Source organism: Natator depressus, chromosome 11 (assembly GCF_965152275.1).
Source record: "Natator depressus isolate rNatDep1 chromosome 11, rNatDep2.hap1, whole genome shotgun sequence".
NCBI classification, from domain to species: Eukaryota; Metazoa; Chordata; order Testudines; family Cheloniidae; genus Natator; species Natator depressus.
The window spans coordinates 59,343,961-59,364,649 of record NC_134244.1 but is presented as its reverse complement, the minus strand read 5'-3'; the positions used below and the strand labels follow the sequence as shown (position 1 = coordinate 59,364,649).

The window sequence follows — 20,689 nt, the reverse complement described above, 5'->3', positions numbered from 1 at the left end:
AAAGCTTATACCCAAATAAATTTGTTAGTCTATAAGCTGCCACAAGGACTCCTCGTTTTTTTTTTACCAATATTGCAGTTAGTTGTCTTTGTGCTCATTTACAATACAAGTACTTAAATCCATAGGCAAATCTGTTCCATATTTTTATTATAGGGAGCTGGTGTTAGTTTATTGGGAGGCAGTGTAAATATTAGGTATGATACATAAACTTTTTTCTAAACACTAATTTTAGACATGAACATTTCCCTCTTGCACAGAATTTAGTGATTTTGAAAAGAAGAATTTGGTGCTTTTGGTTTTCTGGTTTTGTCGTGTTTCCTGCTCAGCTTAGGTCAATTTAAAGAGCCAAAACATTATGCCTTTATTACTACAATGATGAAATTAAAAATAAGGAAGATAGCTCTGTCAATGTTTAGAGATTAATGTCAGAACAATTATCCAGAAATTCTTTATTAGATTTTTTTTTGAGACAGCCAACTGTAATTTTCTATCTAATTATTATTCTTATATCAAACAACAATCTTAACTATATTAGTTGTATTTTTCTCTTCTGAAGGTGTTGCTTGAGGCCTTATCTCTCTAGACAAAAATTATTATGAAATGCTGATGTTAGCATTTGTTCACAACAAGAGAGAATGCACCTAAAAATATCAAAAGACAGTGTGATCTAATGGATGGAGCATTGGACTGGGATCCAGTAGACCTGGGTTCTCTTCCTAGCTCTGCCACTGACCCGCTATATAACCTTGGACAAGTCACTTCCTCTTTCTGTCCCACCCCCACTCCTTTGTCTGTTTGCAGTGTAAGACCTTTAAGACAGGAGGCTAATCTGTGTACACTGAATAGCAAAATGGGAACCTCCGTCCCTAGGTGCTACTGAAATACAAATAAGCAATAATGTAGAAATAACATGAAAAAGGAAGAGCAGTTACCATAAATGTGCACCTCTCAGTATGCATGTTTCTTTTTTGCTACACTGCAATCACCCTTGGAGGAAAAACCTAGCTACAAACCATGTCTATTTGCAAAACTACATACAATTATTTGCTTCTGGCAAAACAGAAGATATTTCCTTCTAGGTATGCATGGTTACAACACAGCTGTTTTCTGCTGCAGTGACAGCTCGCCTTAGCTGATTCAACGATAAATAGCAAGGGAATTAATCTTAATAAAAACTGATCACACATCTAAAAATAAGAACTAAATGCCAGAATCTCCCTTGGACCTTTTGAGCAGAGAGCAAAACAAAAGCACCATAAAAATATTATCTTTTCAGTGCTGCAGATCTTGGTTCTAATATTCTGCTCCTGGTGATATTTCTTCCAGATCTCTTATTTCTTTGTGTGTGCACATGTGTAAAAAAGTAGGATACTAGAGCTGAGACTTTTTCTTTACATGTGTGTTCTTACCTACAACAAATTCTTCTCTGCTGTGTCGTTTGTCTTTGTTACTGCTCTTTTTCTGTGCTTTGGATACTGGGTCCATCTTGGTCAATTCATTTCTCTGCTTTTTCATGGTTTTGTTCTTTGCAACTTCTGTGTCCTGGAACTAGAATTGACAGTAATAGTGTTTATCCGAAACATACTGATAAGTTATATTTATTTAGTTAAAAACAAGAATATACGTTTTTTGTACCAAGCAGCCCACACTAGTTACCTCAAACACTGTTCAGAATGAAATGATACAGAAGAGTATCTTTTTTTCATAGGCACAGTGGAACTTCACCACACCTGTAGCAAAAACATGTATTGTTTTTGGAGCATCCCACATTAAAGGCTTTCCTATGGTACCACTTCTGAAAATCACACTTTGGAATCAGTCTAGAAATTGCCTTGGCACTTTGGAATTACCCATATTCTCAGGACCACTGACAAGTGACTTTCTGGCATATAGACGGAAATAGCTTTCCTCTATAAGATGTTTCGTACCCATGCTAGAATAAAAGCTTATGTTTATTACTCAGCTGTCAAAGTTGTATAACAAAATGGAGGGCAGCTTTATTCCTGATAGGTCACTCACTGTGCCCACAATCACCCATAATGTACCATCCATCATTCCCTTCCCTCTGTTCCCACTGCTCCACCTCACCCTGAATTAATCTACAGGTTTCTGGACCAAAAACAGGCAGCAGGGAAGGATGGGATTGTCCTTGGAAACATTGGTTTATAGCATTCCTCTTCTCTGTTGCTGGTGTGTCCACCAAGGCTGCTGGCCCCAAAGAGGCAGCGCACCTGGGGGATTAGTGGTGGAGTACCAATTCTATCATGTCCACTTGGTGTCAGTCCTGTACAGTATTTATTATTTGGCCTTTGATAGCACTAGACTTATTCTGTGCTTTCCTAATTCTATCCTTTTGGTATAGAACTGAGTCTGACTTGGTAACATGAACCAGAGGCTATTTCCTTATTGCACTGTGTTCTGTGTCTGAGGTAGGCTGTAAGTGATGAAGTCAGTGTCCGTTTCGTTCTAATGTAAATAACCAGTATGAATAATACTAACTTTCTTCTCAAACCCCTTCCAGGAGGAGGACGCAATAGGCATTTTGCTACTGGAGATGTGTCCTGTGATACTTACAGCATTGATGCTGGCAGTAGTTTGCTTGCAGAGCTCCTTTAGCAGAGTGGTCTTTTCTCCTTCTGTCACATGCTGCTTTTCAGAATGACTCATGGTTACTCCAACATTCTCTTGTAGCATCACCCTATGACTGGAAGGTCCCATGAGATAGTTACCAGATTCAGAGTCTTGACCCCTTTAAAATTAAAGCAATACAAATAACTAGACCAAGATTTTGGCAAACTCTTAGAGCTCCAGAGTCTCTCCTTATGAAGGAGTAGGGAAAGCTGATGCGTTTTCTTTTTTCCCTTGCAAGCCCTGAAAGCCTTTGGAGTAACCTGTCAATATCATATAGTGAACAACTTATGTAATTGTAATGGCCCCAGCAGGTAGCTGCTTTTTCTGCTTGGAGGTCTCTTGTCTCCTCATTACTGAGGAAAGCAAGTAACATTCTCTTTTGTGCTGTAAAAAAGATCCAAAGACTGATTGGTGGGTGCCTTGGCCATTTAATAGCAAAATCATACATATTAAAATACTTTTCACTCCTGTAACACTTGTCATCTTAAGATCTAAAAAATGTTACAGACTTCAATGTCCTGGCTCTTAGAAGTGCTTAGTACTCACAGCTTCCACTGAAGTTAATGGGAACTACAAGCGCTCAGGTGACAAAATCTCACACCACCTCTGTGAAGCAGGTATTGTACGTATTTTTGAGTATGAAACCGTATTGTATTCAATGCATCTATCTGCCATGCAGGTAGGTAATGCTGTATACAAATTATTAAATAACTAATTATAATAAATTGAGGGACAGAGAATGAGAATTTTGCTGAAAGTCTCACAGTGAGTCAGCAACCGAGCTGGGAATAGAATCCAAAAGGCGTGATCTCAATCCATGCTCTAAATGAAACACCTTCATTTAATGCAAGTTACTGCTCTTCTAGCAGTCAAAGCAATACCAGAGCTAAGGGACATAATACCACATTATACTCAAAGAAATAAATAATGATAATTCCTTGCAGGGGGTGTAGCAGTTCTAGCTCAAGCTGAAACTTCCATATAACAAATGAGTTTAAAAAAGTGAGGGGCTGTGATTTATCTGATGATAAACTACAGTACTAACAAAAAGAAAAGGAGTACTTGTGGCACCTTAGAGACTAACCGAGAGTGAGTTTGTGGGGGGGGGGGGGGGGCGGAGGGTGAGAAAACCTGGATTTGTGCTGGAAATGGCCCAACTTGATGATCACTTTAGATAAGCTATTACCAGCAGGAGAGTGGGGTGGGAGGAGGTATTGTTTCATGGTCTCTGTGTGTATATAATGTCTTCTGCAGCTTCCACAGTATGCATCCGATGAAGTGAGCTGTAGCTCACGAAAGCTCATGCTCAAATAAATTGGTTAGTCTCTAAGGTGCCACAAGTACTCCTTTTCTTTTTGCGAATACAGACTAACACGGCTGTTACTCTGAAACCTACAGTACTAACAGAAGAAAATGTTTAATGACAAGGACAAATTCTGCCTTGACGTACACCCAATGCAATCTCATTGAGGTCTGTTCCTTCAACTAGACACTGTGACTTCTCTATACCTCTGTGTGTCTAAGATCTTATCTTTACCTTTTCCTTTTCGAGCAGATTCTCTAGTAGGTTCCAGGTGCTTTGCACCACTTCACTGATGCAAAGCAACCACAAATTTGGCTTAAATGGTTGGCTGCTGTGTGTCACCAGCTGCTTTGCATCACCAGAGCAGTGCAAAGCGGACAGAACATACTGAAGAATTTAGCTCAGTGTTATCCAGACTTCTTAGTAAATTTTCAGTAATGGACTTTCTGCGTAATCCACCACTGTTTGTTTTCCTTCTTACTTTGGGGTTTGTCTAGACAAGAGTCTGTGGTTCTGTTTTAACTCAAGTTAATTGATTGCCTCTAGGCAAAAGTGACTGGTCTGGAGAGGGGAAAGATGAGAGATGCAGAGACCAGAGAGGAAGAGGAGGCTACAGTAGTCCATTTCCCTGCCTGTAGTTTAATTTACAGTAGGAAACAATATTTTTGTCCAGAAAGATCTGTTATTCTCTGACTGCACTGCTTAAGAGAGTTAGAGTGCCTCAAAGGCATATTTCCAAAGTGTGCTTATTATCAACAGATCAGTTTGCTCCTTGCTTTCTGGGACACAGAGTGCTTGATTTGAAGCTCTAGCACTGTGTGTGTGGGGAGGGGGGGGCATTTATTTTAAATTCATGAAAGCAAGGGAGTTTGCACCAGTGTGATGTAACCTTGGATATCCATTAGTTTTACAGGTGCATCACAGGGGCGAGGGGTAAGATAAGTAGGAGAGACATGTAATTCCATCTGAGGTTTTTCAAAAACTCTTATCACTTTGGTATCAAAGTGCCTAAACACTACTACTGTCTGGCTGTTTTGGGTTTCCTCTTGTGCCCAATACTGTACCATCTAAGCACTTCTGAGTTAAATTAGATCTTCACAGGGAAGTCCTTAGTAGACTTCACAGAGTCTCCTCCTCTTCTCCCAACCCTGGTTATAGGAGGGTCTTGCATCATGCTCCAGAGTCTAATCATCTTTAGGGTATGATGCAAGACCCATCCTCATAGTTCCTTCTAGTCATATCCCCTCATCTGAGGAGAACTTTATTTCTGACTCTGTATAACAAGAGAGTGTGGGTGCCCTCTATCCTTTCGGAATGTACTTCTCAGTACCTAATATGCTTAAGTAAGTCATGATCAGAGAGAAATTCTACCCTGATGTTTCAGTGCTCACTAGAAAGTAATTTAATCAAGATTCAAAGCCCCTGGCTACAGATCAATTTCAGCTTCCTGCATTTCTATTCTCCAATAAAAATGAAATGTAATTGAAAACCAAGGTAGGATGCAAAAAAGGAAACTTTTTTTTTAATTAAAAGAAAAAAAGCACCTACTACTCACATTTCTTCAGTAGGGCTCACTGTATGGCCCCCATAGGATCCCAGGTGTGAATTACTATAGGATCCAGGTGCTCCATCCATTTGCTTATCTGGATCTGTAAAAGTAAAAACATTATTCTTATTCTCCAAGTCAGGGTTATAACTGGTGAAACTACTCAGTATCATTGCTATACGTGTATCTGTGCTTTTGTTTTAAAGCCATGCTTAACATAGTTTAAAGTGAATAGCATTGGTGGCATGTGACCATTTCCTATGGACAAGCGTCCAAAGACAAGATGTGGGAGAAATAATTTTTGCCAGATTTAGAATCCACTTAAATATCCTTCAATCTAGATTTAGAATAGAGCTTGAACAGAACTCAGTTTTGCAGGCTGAGGTCCCATTTCATTCAAGGTTGCTGCCTGTTTTCTCAGATGTTATTCCCTGTCCATTCTAGAAACAGGCCAAGAATGTAGTTCAGATGAAAACCATTATTGTGTAAATTACAGATTCCATTTAATTAGGAAGTGAGGGTTACATTTGGCTCTTGTTCACAGACAGCAGTATAAATCGAAAGTAACTCCACTGACTTTGGTGAGGCGCTGTGGGTTTTTGTCTTGGCCAGAAGCAAAATTCATATCAAAATTTTTGAATTCCCCCAAAGTTGTGGTAGGGAGAGGGCGGTTTGGATACGACGGTTTTGGATCAGACCCATCTCTAGATTTTATTAAACATTTTTGAGTCTTGAAACTCCAAAAAGTTTCATGAAATCTAGAGGCCAGTAATCTGGGATCAGCCCCAATCTTTGAGGTGGGTATTGTTTTCAAAAATAGATATGAATTTTGCGGCTGACCCTTGTTGCTCTCTAACAGGCTGAACCCAAAGCGCTGGACCACATTGTGAATTCTGAGGCCACTTCTAATGAAGTCCAGAATGTTTATAAAAATAAACATGAAAGGACTTCACAGCACTAGGATCTTCTGCTGCTGCCAAAAACTACCACTTCTTTTGGCAGGTTTGATGGTATCTCAGCAGAAAGCCCAAGGACTGAATGGGACATAGAAATTAATCTCTTGTGCCTAAAGGTGGGCCCTCCACGTTGGGGTTGAGGCCCATAAACAGGATAGTGTTGGGAAGCATTCACTGCAGGAGGGCGCTCTGAATCTGCAGAGGAGGGTGTAAGATTTACTCTTAAAGGAATAAGCTGTCATGTCAGACCACTTCTTTTCTCTGTAGAGTTGGCCTGTGGTACAGGATGTTAAGGCACCAGTAGAGAGAGCCCTTGTTCCAAGCATGCATAAAAAGTCAGACAGTGTTGACTGCTTTCAGTGATTTATACCATTCCAGGAGGCTGTGTTATTGCAAAAACTCACTTGTTTTAAAATTAAATAAATTCTTTTATGGAAGGACCCTTCCCTGGTACTTTGTACAGAAATATCTGGACAAAGTCACAGGAGGAGCCAAGGAAGCTGGTATGGTTTCCGATGAAGTGAGCTGTAGCTCACGAAAGCTTATGCGCTAATAAATTGGTTAGTCTCTAAGGTGCCACAAGTCCTCCTTTTCTTTTTACAGATACAGACTAACACAGCTGCTACTCTGAAACCTGTCGGTATGGTTTCTGTAGCTCTGTGCCTTTGCTTTTCTACACTTGTTTTTGCAACATGTGGCCTTTAAGTAACGTATCTTTTTCTTACATAGACAGCATCTGGGAGGGTGGACAGTCTCAAAATAGTCCAGTGGGCCAATCTCACATGTCACAAATGATGGCATAAATGCTATATGGGGTATAAAAAGGTTGTAAATGGCTAAGTTGCTAAAACTTTTATCAACCTGACATTCAGTAAGAGTGTGACTTGTGTAACTTGCATCAAAATCTGTGGGAAGCAAATTCAGCCTTAGTGTCAGTAGGTGCCATTAACCCACTTGTGCCAAGCTCACTGTGTCCCCAGGAGTGCTGGGGATGGTGCCGTTGAGTCTAAACTAAAATAGAAAATCTGGCCTGGTTTAATTTATACCTTCCTGTTACTCCTCCCTCTTCAACTGTTTCAGCATGTAAGTTACACTCATTTTGCACACCCAACCCACTAAATGCCAAATGGGAGCAAGTTATGTTTTGGCATTTACACAAGTCTTATGATCAGTTTACACTCCAAGTGTCACTTACAGGAGTGACAGAAAGAATGGAGTTTGTGGCACAGAAACTTGCATGGGAGTTGCACTGCTTACTCTACGCTGCATTTGGCTAAATTTGCCCTTGAGTCTGCTGAAGATGAAAGTGCGAAGTTCCCAGCTGTCCTGTACCTTGTGTCCATCTCTAGGACTATGAAAACTGTGATGGTTTCATTTTGCTGGGGTCTGGGGTGTCATTTCTCTGATTTCGTTTTGTGAGCTTGAATGAACTAAAAATCCCAAACCAGAACTCAGCCAAACCTGAGTCTCCTCTCACTTTACATTGAAAACTTCCAAACCATGAATGTCACATGACCAGTACTGGGTTTACAATGGCGCCATGGACCCGGGCCCCTGTTCAGAAGGGGCCCTAGCCTGCTCCGCTTGCACTGCATCCATAGACCCCACCTGCCCACTGGCTCCCCCACTGCCCATCACTTGCTCCTCTCTGCTGGGCCACCGGCCTGCTGAGGGCTCCTCCTTGCCCCCTGGCTGGACCCCAGTGCACCTCTGGCTGCGGGCAGTCTCTGCTTCCCACTATCTGTGGGGCCCTGCCTGTCTCCCCGGAGCTGAACTGTCTGGGACTGGTGCAGAAGCTTGGCCAGTCTTGGCCAGTTGTGGGGTGGGGGATAGTGTGGGGGCTTGGCTGGGGCCCTCCAGTCCTGAGGGAGATTGGCCAGGGCAGGCCCTGGCCTGGCTGATCGCACCACTCCTGAGGGACTGGAGCAATTCTCCACCCCGGGACCAGCCCTGGCTGCTCTGCTGGCTCAGCCCGGCAGACAGTCACCTTTCAGCAGGGCCAGTGAGTACGACCAGGAGGCAGGGCCTGGGGGAGTGGGTCTCTGTGAGGGGGGTGCTGGGCTGTGAGGGGGCTGGGAAGATCTGTGTTTGTTGGGGCACTAGAGAGTGGGGGTTCTATGTGGGGTGCTGGGCAGTTGTGGTGGGGCTGTGGGCAGGGGGGCGCTGGGCAGAGGTGGTGTTGTGCAGGTCACTGTGCATTGGGGGGAGGTCAGAGGGGGTGCTGGGTATAGCTGGTCCTTGAGGTCTCTGGCCATAGGGAGTTGAGGGAGTGTGGCAGAGGTGCCTACTTCCTGATTTCCCCGGGGTGCTTGATCCCCCACTCTCCCCCAGGCCCCACCCCCATTCCACCCTTTCCCCAAAGACCCCAGCCCCACCTCTTCCTGCCCCGTTCCACACCCTTCCCCGAGCACCCCCCGCCCCCACTCTTCCTGCCCCTGCCCCTCCCCACCCAGCACCTCCTGCCCACAGCTGATCAGCGGCATGAGGGAGGCTCTGGAACAGAGTGGGAGGAGCTAAATGGCGGGGCTGCTGGTGGGTGCTCAGCACACACTATTTTTAGTACCCATGGAGTCAGAGCCTATGGGGTATTGGGTGAGGGGGCTGTGTGGTGTGGCCTGGGCCTGCCCCCAAGGGGAAGGGGCATGCTGGTAGCACAGGGTCGGGCAGGCCACTGTGCGTCTGGCAACTGCTGGTCTGTAAATAGTGCCCTTGCACTGGGCTGTGCAGAGCAGGGCTGCCCCTGCCATGCCATGCCCCATTGCCCCTGGCTGGCCCCTTGCTCTGGGGACTGACTTCCCCGCGCCATGCTCCATTGCCTCCATGGGGGCCCATAAATACGTTTGGGGCCGGGCCCACAAAAGGTTAATCTGGCCCTGCACATGACTGATACAAAATCATCAACTGGGCCCAGTTCTCTCTCACCTTAGCTAACCTTTCAGTTAGCTTGGTGATGAAATGTGAAACCAAATAAGATTTGCACAGGTTTAGATTTCATCATACTCATTTCACACAGCTTGTTTCCTGCCCTCGAGAGGTCAACTCCCATTGTCTTTCTGCCTGTAAGGAAAGGCAACAGCTGCACAGCTCCCTCATGTTGGCTGATGTATTGATTTAGGATAGGTCTACACAGCAAAAACTGCATAGGCTAGCCTACCCAAGCTGGCTTGAATCGAGATAGCGCAGGTAATACAAGGCCAGCACGGACTCTGGCTACATACTTGGCTCACCCAGTCCATGCTGTGCTGTTTGCACACTGCTATTGTGACCTGCGTTGCGCTAGCTGGATTCAAGCTAACTTAGGTAGGCCAGCCTGTGCATGGCTTTTGCTGTTTAGACATGCCCTTAGTCACAGGTGAGGAGTGAGCCGCATAGCACCCCATCTGTATGTGATACTTGTGTAATACACAGCAAAACCTAGGGACAGCCCTGAGGAGACGTGATGCCAGCATGAAAAGCACATCTTTACTGACAACAGTCACATCTTTCACTATCAAAGTTTCAAACAAAAAATCCAGGTAAAGAGTGAGAGGAAAACAGAGTGAGAGAAATCCACCCTGCCAAACACCATCCTGCTTATCAAATAATAACTAAGTGCTGATTTTAGGAGATGCAAGTGAGGCAACTGGGAGTAGAAGGAAAGCCTGAACCACTTGATTTACGAGGTGGGAGGAGTTCAGAAGAGAAGGATGTCACATGTCTATTGGCACTAACTCATCCAGAGCACTTCTGTTTTTTCCCAAAATTCTGACAGAAGTCCCAGAACATTAAAAAGACCAAGTCTCTCAATAATGTTCAATACTTTGCATTTCTATAAGACCATCCTTCAGAGGATCTCAAAACACTTTACAAACTTTAAGAAATTCTCACATCACCTCTGTGCAGTAGGCAGGCATCCCCATTTGATAGTTTGAGACACAGAGGGGTTAAGTGATTTAATATAAATTACTGCAAATTAGTTACAGAGCCACATGAATAAAACCAAGAAGTCCTGATACTCCACTCCCCTGCTGTAACCGCTAGAGTGCTACATGGCTCTTGCCTTAGCTGCTGCTTCTCCCCACTTTGCCCGTTCTGTTTCTCTCCCTTACCAAACAATACAATTTTTTTAAATGGCCTGTGATAGCTTTATTTAAAACGAGAACCTAATTAACTTGTAATTGATATTTAAGGCCAGTTGGCATTCTCCTCCCAAACTAACCTTGCTGGTAATGTTGTCTTGGCAGCTTCCACCGCTGGGTCTGTGCTGCCTGATCTGCACACATCACTCTCTGCAGCACATGTGTGGTGTGCAGATCACATGCAGTACTGTGGGGCAATCCTGGGGATGGTATTTGAGGAGTGCTGGGGGTGCTGACAATGCTAAGTCTATATTAAAGGTAGTGGGGAGTACACTGTAGTTGTATCTACACTGAACCTTTCTGGGGAAGTCTCCCACCATTGCAATTCAGTGACAGTTACAGCAAGAGCGCTAGTGCAGAGAAGAGACCAGCATCCTTAATACTTGGTCATCTGGCCCTGCTTAGAGCAGTGGTTCTAAACCCTTTTTTTTTTTTTTTATCCAGAGACCCCTAAACTAAAATAGACAAACCTGTGGACTCCCAACCAGAGGTGACCCATGTGGGGGGGGGGCACAGGCAGGGTCATGTGACCCCCAGATTTCTGCCTTCCATTTGGCCCTGCTCCATGAAATGCTGATGTAGCAGAGCAGTGGTGTGTCTCCATGGCTAGCTGCTGCCTGCTCGTGGAATCAATGGCTATGAGGCAACCCCTTCTGATGACGGGGAGGTCTCTCTTCTGCAGTGACGCTGCCATTTTTGGTTCCCCCGAACTCAGACAGGTTGCGTAGCCTGCTGAGGTGAGTCAGAGGATGGAGGTGACGCTCCCTCTCCCTGCCCCACCGCCAGGGGCTGAAGACCGAGCCCGAACCCTGCCACCCTGGGCTGAAGCCCAGTCCTTGTGGACTCCCTGAAACCTGCTTGTGGCCCCCGAGAACGAGTGGCTTAGAGCATTGTGGTAAAAACTTGGCAGCCAGTCTACGCTAGTGCTTTTGCTGTTGCTAACTATGGTGGACTAGCACCAATGGTATTATGATGGGAACTTCCCCCAAGGTAAGACAATGGGTCACAATGAACCAGGCAAAAATATAGGGATATTTGGAAAAAAAAAAACAGAAACCCCCAATGACACACCTTCATTTAATCACAGGAAGCTTGTGACATACTACAGTACCTAAGACCTGAGATATATCCACATCTTCTCCCCTCTTCCCCTCCCCTCTCAGTGGCCTTTGAAAATGATTTCACCTAGACTCTCCTGTATGACCATATTGATTTGAGATTTAAAACCTCCAGCAAATTCAGCTTCTTGTCTTCGCATCTGCGCTGCAGGAAGCACCACTATGCAGTAAAAGATCTAGGGATTTTTGGTGGCTTGTTGTCTGGAGGAGAAAAGAAACTAACCTAAAAAATGAGTTCTTTGGATACAGCTCTAGCGGGAGCCTTCAGAAGTGGGACTGTATAGCCGTTATGGGCTTACTAACAAGAAATTCCATGTGTGTGGAGTTCAGAAGGCGAAATCAACTAAGAGATAAAACTCATGCTGTGTGAAAAGGTGTGCTTTAAGAACTTCCCTGGTGTGAGTAATGGATAGCTGGGGGAGCTAAGAGGTTTAGCTAACAAATGCTGGAGAATCACAGATAAGAGAATGAAACTCTCCTGCTTATGCACTGCCCTGTTTTCTTTAATGTTATAGACAGCAGGAGAGAAGTGAGATCACTCAGTTGTAGTGGTTATAGTCTGATATATGTACAGAAGTCTTGTATCTGTAAAATACAGGAAAGAAAATCAATGTCAATTCACTTCTCCTCCTCCTCCTAAACCTGTTCACTTTTCCCCAAGAGTATTCCATATCCCTGATAGAGTCCTAAGGATCTTCTCCATTTCCCTCTGCTTTTATTCCACTCAGACTTCAGACCCAATATTGCAGTCACTATCTTTCTGGCTTTGAAGGACTGGGCAAGACACCCACAGGATACTATCTGGTTGGAGGAATTGCTATAAAGTAACACATCAAGCATCCATTCCCTCCAGGTGTTGAACTCACTACCCTTTGTAGCGCTCCTAGCCTTTTCTGGCTTAGGGCCTGAAGGAATGGAACAGTGAATGGCGCTTCCCCGTGTCTTTGCTTGCAATGTGACCTACTAAGTACAAGATGATGTCCTGTAACTTTCCAGCACAGGTGGCCGCAGTCAACGGGAGCTGCAGCTGCGGAGCACCTGTGAAAGCAGGACACTTATGTGCCTAAATATAGATTTAGGGGCCCAATTTGAGGCTTTCAGGTATGAAAATTTGACTTAAGTTACTTGGGGCCAGCTCATGGGTTTTAGCTACTAGCCTGATTGTAGGGGCTGAGAAAGAATCATACCACAGTGCAGGTCACTGGGAGAAATTTCTCTGACGGCCAAAATTCTTCCAAAGGCTCAGGGGAAAGCAGGTGCTCTACTGAAGTGTTACGGTGGCACTACTGTTATGTCTACACTGGAATAAAAGACCCCCAGCATGGTTGTGGCTGGCCCGGGTCAGCTGACTCAGGCTTTCAGAGCTAGGCTGCAGGACTAAAAATTACGGTGTAGACATTTGGGACCCTTGTGGAGTCTCAGAGCTCGGGCCGAAGCCTGAACATCTACACAGCAATTTTACAGCCCCGCAGCCTGAGCCCAGCAAGCCCGAGTCAGCTGACCCTGGCCAGCCATAGGTGTTTAATTGCAGTGTAGACATACCTTTAGTGCTCCCCACGGTACCAGCTCGGCTCTGCTTGACAATGCAAAGGAGAAATAAGGCCCTGGCTCTGGTTACATCCTACCACTTTTGGGGAGGCTACAGTCACCAGTGACACCAGTCTCATGCAATCCCTGCACTCTGCATCCTGATTGCGGCTGGCCCTTGTATTTGTGGGACTGCTCCTTGTGGCCTCTCATTCCCTTGTACCCATGCAGAGCCAGCTGGCACTTTAAGTCAATGAGACTGAGTCAGGTTATTAATCTTTTGCCTGATTATCATTAACCTATCAAGCCTCTGATATCTTTTTCTCCCTGCCCTGATTCTCTACTGGCTGGTGTAGTCATTGAAACCTGTGCCAAGTGTGTGTAAAGCACTACCACATTAGAAGCGTAGCTCTTTACATTCCCTTTGCACATGATTAAAGGGCTCCACAAGCTGGAGGCCAGTGAAAAATGAGGCCCAGATTTCTTTGCCACACTTCCCACTGATGAACTGTGAACAAATGACAAGTCATAAGTGCCTCCCAGCAAGGAGTATCTATAATGCCTCTACTCTGTGCCTAGAGATAGGTTCCATACTACAATCCTGGATCTGTTCCAGAGAAAAGTAATGGTGCCTGACAGTTCCTTGGTTTTCATGACTGGGAGACACTGAAAGGGTGGTGAGGAAGGAATTTTCCAGATTTCAGTTCACTCCTGCTATGTGCTCGTCTAAAAGCACTTGGCAATCTAACAACCCCCCTGCCCTCCCATAGTGAACTTGAATGACAACTAGTAGAAGCACAGACAGCTCCAGTCAGATTTGCCCATATAATGTTTGCCACATTCTCCAGTTCCTTTCTCCAGCCAACCATTGTCACCTCATTCTTATCCAGACTGAGCTTTCACAAACTTGTTCCCATGCAAGACCTGATCTCTACCAGACACAGACACTTGAAGCACCCTCTGTGTTGGAAGAAATGGCGATATAAAGCTGTCTGTGATGAAGTGGGAATTTTCTGTAATATTTTTATGATGCCTGTGTATGCCTCAGTTTCCCTCTGTACTCTGCATTGCTACCCAGAGGGTATAAAAGGGTCAAATCTGCTCTTGGGGCAGAGCAAGCGTTATGAAGTGTTGTGTCGTAACTGTCTGGGGTGAATGAATGGGTCAGGTTATTAAAGGACTGACTGAAACTGACCATATCAGTGGAGGATCCAGAAAAGAAAATGGGAACTCCAAGGACTGAACAATGAACACCTAACAATGGGAAACACCAGCAGATGGAGCATGTGAACTCAGTGTGCCTCTGCAACAAGACAGTGGAACAAGATAGTTAAGTCCCAGGCAGACTGCGAAGAGCTACAAAAGGATCTCTCAAAACTGGGTGACTAGGCAACAAAATGGCAGATGAAATTTAATGTTGATAAATGCAAAGTATTGCACATTGGAAAACATAATCCCAACTATACATATAAAATGATGGGGTCTAAAGTAGCTGTTACCACTCAAGAAAGAAATCTTGGAGTCATTGTGGATAGTTCTCCGAAAACATCTACTCAATGTGCAGCAGCAGTCAAAAAAGCGAACAGAATATTGGGAATCATCAAGAAAGGGATAGATAATAAGACAGAAAATATCATATTGCCTCTGTATAAATCCATGGTACACCCACACCTTGAATACTGCGTGCAGAAGTGGTCCCATCTCAAAAAAGATATATTGGAGTTAGAAAAGGTTCAGAAAAGGGCAACAAAAATTATCAGGGGTATGGAACGGCTTCCGTATGAGGAGAGATTAATAAGACTGGGACTTTTCAGCTTGGAAAAGAGGTGCTTAAGGGGGGGATGTGATAGAGGTCTATAAACTCATGAGTGGTATAGAGAAAGTAAATAAGGAAGTGTTATTTACTCCTTCTCATACTACAAGAACAAGGGGCCACCAAATGAAATGAATAGGTAGGAGGTTTAAAACAAACACAAGAAAGTATTTTTTCACACAACGCACTGTAAACCTCTGGAACTCCTTGCCAGAGGGAGTTGTGAAGGCCAATACTATAACGGCATTCAAAAGGGAGCTAGATAGGTTCATGGAAGATAGGTCCATCGATGGCTATTAGTCAGGATGGGAAGGGATGGTGTCCCTAGCCTCTGTTTGCTAGAAGCTGGGATTGGGTGACAGGGCATGGATCACTTAATGATAACCTGTCTGTTCATTCCCTCTCGGGCACCTGCCATTGGCCACTGTCAAAGGAGAGGATACTGGGCTGGATGGACCTTTGGTCTGACCCAGTACGGCCGCTCTTATGTTCTTAAGTGTCAGGATACTGGGATAAGAGTTGGCTTTTGCAGGGATTCAGCAGCTCTCACCTTGGACTGAAAAAGAGACAACAGGAGACAGCCAAAAGTGGATTCAATGGCAGCTTGGCAGGGTGGGGAGAGTTGGCTTGGCCAGATTGGACTATGTCTTCACCTTTATTTCTCCATGTTAACCTAACAGGTAGTCTACTGTAGAAGCACTACATTGGCGCAGCTGCAGTGCGTCTGGTGAAGATGCTTTATGCCGATGGCAGAGAGCTCTCCCGTTGGCATAATTATTCCACCTCTGCAAGAGGCAGAAGCTATGTCACTGGGAGAGCGTCTCCTGCCAACATAGCGCCGGTGTGGACAGAACTTAAGTCATTGTTACTTGCATTGCTCAAGGGGGTGGCTTTTTCACACCGCTGAGCAACGTAAGTTAGATCAAATTAAGCGGTAGTGTAAGCCCTAAGGATTTCCCGATGCTGTGTTCTAGTTGACTAATAAATCCAACTCTTTTGAAAAGGCTGCCTGGTGTCACTGTGAATACTTGCTGAGGCGCATTGGTCCCTGAAGAGTGTAAAAGTCTCGGACCAGGTGTGTGTCTCAGTTGGACCCACTGGACAGAGCTCACCGTGTGAAGCAAGAGTGCTAGAGCCTGGAGGCTCAGTCTCGGAGGCACTGAGGCTGCGTGGCTTACCCTTAAGGAAGAGTGAGACAACTTGGGGGACTGCCACATCGAAGTAGTTACTCCAAGGGACTGTTTAAAAGCTGGGGCCTGTCACATAGCCGTAACAACTTAATAAGGGTCAGGACAGAACATTTCCTAATGTTTATTGAAACAGTTGGCAGGGCCAGTTCAGACTGGCTGCAGAAACTGCAGTGGCAATAGTCATTCTCATGGCTGATGGGAGGCTTGCTGTTCCCTCCTCCTCCAAACTGTGTAAAGAGGAGAGCAAGCTGTGCTGCTGGCTGCCTTTTGGTGATGAAAGTGCCCCAGTGCTTGGTCACTCCAGCCTCCATCAACCAGCAAGGATGTTCAAGAGCTGCTAGATGGCAACCTGTAAACCCTGCCTCCCAACCTGGCGAGATACCACTTCTGATGAAGACACTCTAAGCCGACGAGAGAGAGCTCTCTGTCGGCTTAATAACTCCACCTCCGCAAGAGCTTCTTCCGCTGACAGAGCACTGTCTACACCAGCACTTAGGTCAGTGTAACTATGTCGCTCAGGGGGTGTGGATTATTATACAGGGCCTCTCCTAACACTGCCATCACCTACTCTCCCTAACCTACGGCTGTTCCAGGACTACGTGCCCTGGCTGATGTCCACTTGAATGATGCTGTTCTGACTCAGCACTCCTGTCAATGGAATAATTACAGAGTGGGCTCAAATTAATGGGTCTGTAGGGGCTTGGACCAGTTCTTATTATTGATTCTTTACTGTTAACCAGTGGTGCTTTGAATCAGACTTCAGCCTAATCAGAGTCCATTTTTGACAATGGGGACATCAGGACCTGCTAGCAGAAAATGCTTTTTAAGGAAAAACTCTGTGGTCATGTACTGAAAATTGTGGAATGCTGGTAATTTTGGTCCTATCTGTGAGTATATATAGCAAGAGGACAAGCAGGCGGGAGTTGTAGGGTTCTAGGCAGAAGCACTCCACTGAAATAGTGAGAGACAGAGTAGCTTAAAGTGTAATACCATTTTCCTTATTTCTAAAAAAAGTCCTTCTTTGTTAGAGGACAGTTTACATTCCTTTGGGATTCTTTACTGTTGTCACATGACAGATAGGCTTTATATTATAAAGCTGCACAGTTATGAGACTCAGGTTGCTGGCAGTGAACAATTAAGAGTAAAGCACTGGGCAGCATCTGAGGCCAGGGCTACACTACAACTTACGCTGGTATAACCACATTACTCAGGGGTGTGAAAAATCCCCATCCCTGAGTGACGTAGTTATATTGACCTAACCCCTGGTGTAGACAGTGCTACGTTGATGGGAGGGTGTGATGTTATTGACTTGAACTGGGACCATATAGAACATTGTTGCAACCAAGGTCCTGTAGTGGCACCAAATCTTGTATAAAAGGGGTCAAATGAGGTGTCTAAGACAAGGTTATGGTTTGCTGATTATGATTATGCTATCTATATGTGTGTACCATTTTTGTAGTTATGAATATTGGCTCGATACTGTCTGTATTTCAAACTTATGCTATGCTTCTGGGTGACACCCCAGACAAGTTGGTGTCAGCTCTGCCCAGCCTGCTTGATGGCACATTAAGGACCATCTGCTACACAACTGACCCATTGAGAGAAGGCAGACACGCCTTGTGACTCAGCAAGGTATGCAGGGACATGCCTATGGACAGAACTCTGAGGTTTTTTTAGGACATGTGATGGACAGCTTGTCTTTGGAACAAAGAAAGAAAGACCACATGGAAAGAGAATATAAAAAGCTGCTGCAGCTCCTCCATCTTGTCTTCAATCCTGCTTCATATCTCTGGAGGAACTTTGCTACAAACTGAAGCCTTGAACCAAGGACTGAAAGACCCATCCCAGCTGTGGATGTACTCCAGGGACTTGATTTGAACCTGCAGTTTATTCTATCACTGCTGCAAGTCTGAACCAAGAGCTTTGCCATTATTGTATGTAATTGATTCCATTTAACCAATTCTAGCTCTCATCTATATCTTTTCTTTTTATGAATAAGCCTTTAGATTTTAGATTCTAAAGGATTGGCAACAGCATGATTTATGGGTAAGATCTGATTTGAATATTGACCTGGGTCTGGGGCTCGGTCCTTTGGGATCGAGAGAGCCTTTTTTCTTTTACTGGGGTATTGGTTTTTATAACCATTTGTCCCCATAACGAGTGGCACTGGTGGTGATACTGGGAAACTGGAGCCTCTCAGGGAATTGCTTGTGTGACTTGTGGTTAGTCAGTGGGGTAAAACCAAAGTCTTCTCTGTTTGGCTGGTTTGGTTTGCCTTGGTGTGCACAGAAACCCCAGCCTTGGGCTGTAACTGCCCTGCTTTAAGCAGTTTGTCCTGAATTGGCGCTCTCAGTTGAGTCCCACCAGAACCAGCATTGTTACAGACGGCTTCTCCCATGGACATAGCTACCACCTCTCACGGAGGTGGATTAACTACGTCAACGGGAGACGCTCTCCCATGAGCGTAGCAGCATCTTCGCTGAAGCACGACAGTGGAACACAGATGCACGGGTGCAGTATTTTAAGTGTAGACCTCTCCTTAGTTAAGTAACTCCCCTTAAAGTAAATGGGAATTTCTGTGTAACACCAAAAAATCTTCCTAGGAATTTTGGTAGGCTCCTACCTATGGTTTGTCTTTTCAATCCAGTCCACAACAGTGCAGAAATGGGGAGAATGTGGCAGCTTTCTCTGGCTTGTCTATAAAACCTGAGATAGTAAATGGTGTTTGGAACCAAAATCGGACCTGGTGTAAGTGTGTGGTAATCCAGTGACTAAAGGGAAGCTGTGCCTACCTACTCCAGGTCTGAATTTTTGAGTTTGGCCTATGAAATTCAAGGACTCTAGTGGGGAAAGATCAGAGAGAATTAGAAGGTACTGTTTTGAAAGGGTCATATGTAAAGGGGATAAACTACGCTCCCTTTTGATCCAAGATCTAAGAACCAGGGAAATGATTCAAGTATTAAAATAGACCTGTAATGTCAGTCTCTTCAGACATACATGAGTGTTACTAGGCTCAAGAAGAAAAAGCACAGGAGCAGAGTGACAGTTTGTCACTGACTTAACAGGACCTGTCAGGCTATTTCCACATGTCTTTCACTTGCTCATTAATGACCTCCTGCACTATAAAAAGAACACCCCAAATATTCTAAGCCCTTAGGAGAACATTTCATATGGTCTATCAGATATTAAATGGTCTGTTAGCAGAAAGGAAAGAATTTCCTGAAACTCTGGTCAGCATTTCCATCTCACCTACACGCCTTAACAAGAAGTTATGCATGGTTAAATTGGCCATTACAAGATAAACAAATGCAGGTGACATATTTAGTCCCAATCATTCACATCTACACTTCATGTCAGACACAACCCCAAGTCAATTTCCAAATAATGAAGTCATAGGTGTAAGTAACTCAGAAAGAAGATAAAGCTGTCAAACTCTCCACAAATGCCCCCAGAAGTGAGTGAACTGTCTGGAAGGAAAACATCTTTGTCATTGACTGACCCGTGGTTTTGAAAAATAAAATAAAACTGTACTCGAAGTTAAACAAAGTAATGTGGACCAAACGATTCATTTTTTTCTTTCATGTGCAGGCTATAAACTAGACAAGGGGAAAACGCGTTCTTTTGAGTCAGAATCTGAACAACTTCTGGAATACAAAACCAACTGGCATTTGACATCAAAGTCTACTTTGTTAGCTTGGGGCTCAATTCTGCAACTATTACGCTGAATTGTATCAAGTAGTAGCAATGGGGCTATTCACATAAGTGCTGCTCAGTATAATAAGAGTTGCAAAACCAGGTCCTCTGCTTTTAACACAATGGTTTAAATTTAATCTAAGTGTAATTTCACCGAGTTCAGCGGAGTCACACCAGGGATGAACTGGCCCCCTGGCTACCATACATGAGATCTGGGTTCAAGAGTAACTTTGGGATTAAAGCTGTGTGAAATGTTTGCAGTGAAATCCAAGAACCATATACAACTCTCTTGTTCTGGCATTTCATTTGAAATTCAAAATTTGGTAAATTTCACTGAAAGGATCATCAAGACTCTCAAACTTCTGAGTTGGACCTTGGCTCTGTTTTAAGTTGGCTCAGATTCACGTATGGTAGTCCCTCCCTTTTGAGTGTATTTTGCTTTAAGTTTTTGGCTTGTTTGAACCTCGAATGCCAGGGGCCAAATTCTGCTGTTATACCTTGGAAACTCCTTTGGGCCAAGTGGTGTAAACCCATCCAGATTGAAACCAAAATAAAAGTCCACACAACCCCTCCTCTGAAATGAAATCAATGACTCAGCTTGATTCAGAATCCCCATCTCCTAATATGGAAAGTTTGTATACGTAAGGGAAATTGTGCTTAATAATATTAGTCCAAATCCTGATTTAACTGGGAGTGTCATCTGAATAAGGGCTGAGTTAGAACATTAGGCCTTGGTTCCAGAGCAATAATAAACAAATATATAATTTTTATTTATTGTGCACCCAAACCTGAAG

The 20,689-nt window shown here is 44.3% G+C and overlaps 1 protein-coding gene across 11 annotated transcripts in view; it reads right to left on the bottom strand.

The window, feature by feature from the left end:
* KIAA2012 (KIAA2012 ortholog) overlaps positions 1 to 20,689 on the bottom strand; it is a 103,123-nt gene that overhangs the window by 11,603 nt on the left and 70,831 nt on the right. For 10 of the 11 annotated variants that reach the window (XM_074967938.1, XM_074967936.1, XM_074967933.1 and 7 more), the window contains 3 exons: positions 5,490 to 5,583; positions 2,575 to 2,749; positions 1,410 to 1,548 (listed from right to left, as the gene is read on the bottom strand). In XM_074967938.1, coding sequence (XP_074824039.1) covers positions 1,410 to 1,548; positions 2,575 to 2,749; positions 5,490 to 5,583 — 408 coding nt within the window. The remainder of the gene's footprint in view (positions 1 to 1,409; positions 1,549 to 2,574; positions 2,750 to 5,489; positions 5,584 to 20,689) is intronic. The other variant, XM_074967937.1, reaches the window with a different exon arrangement.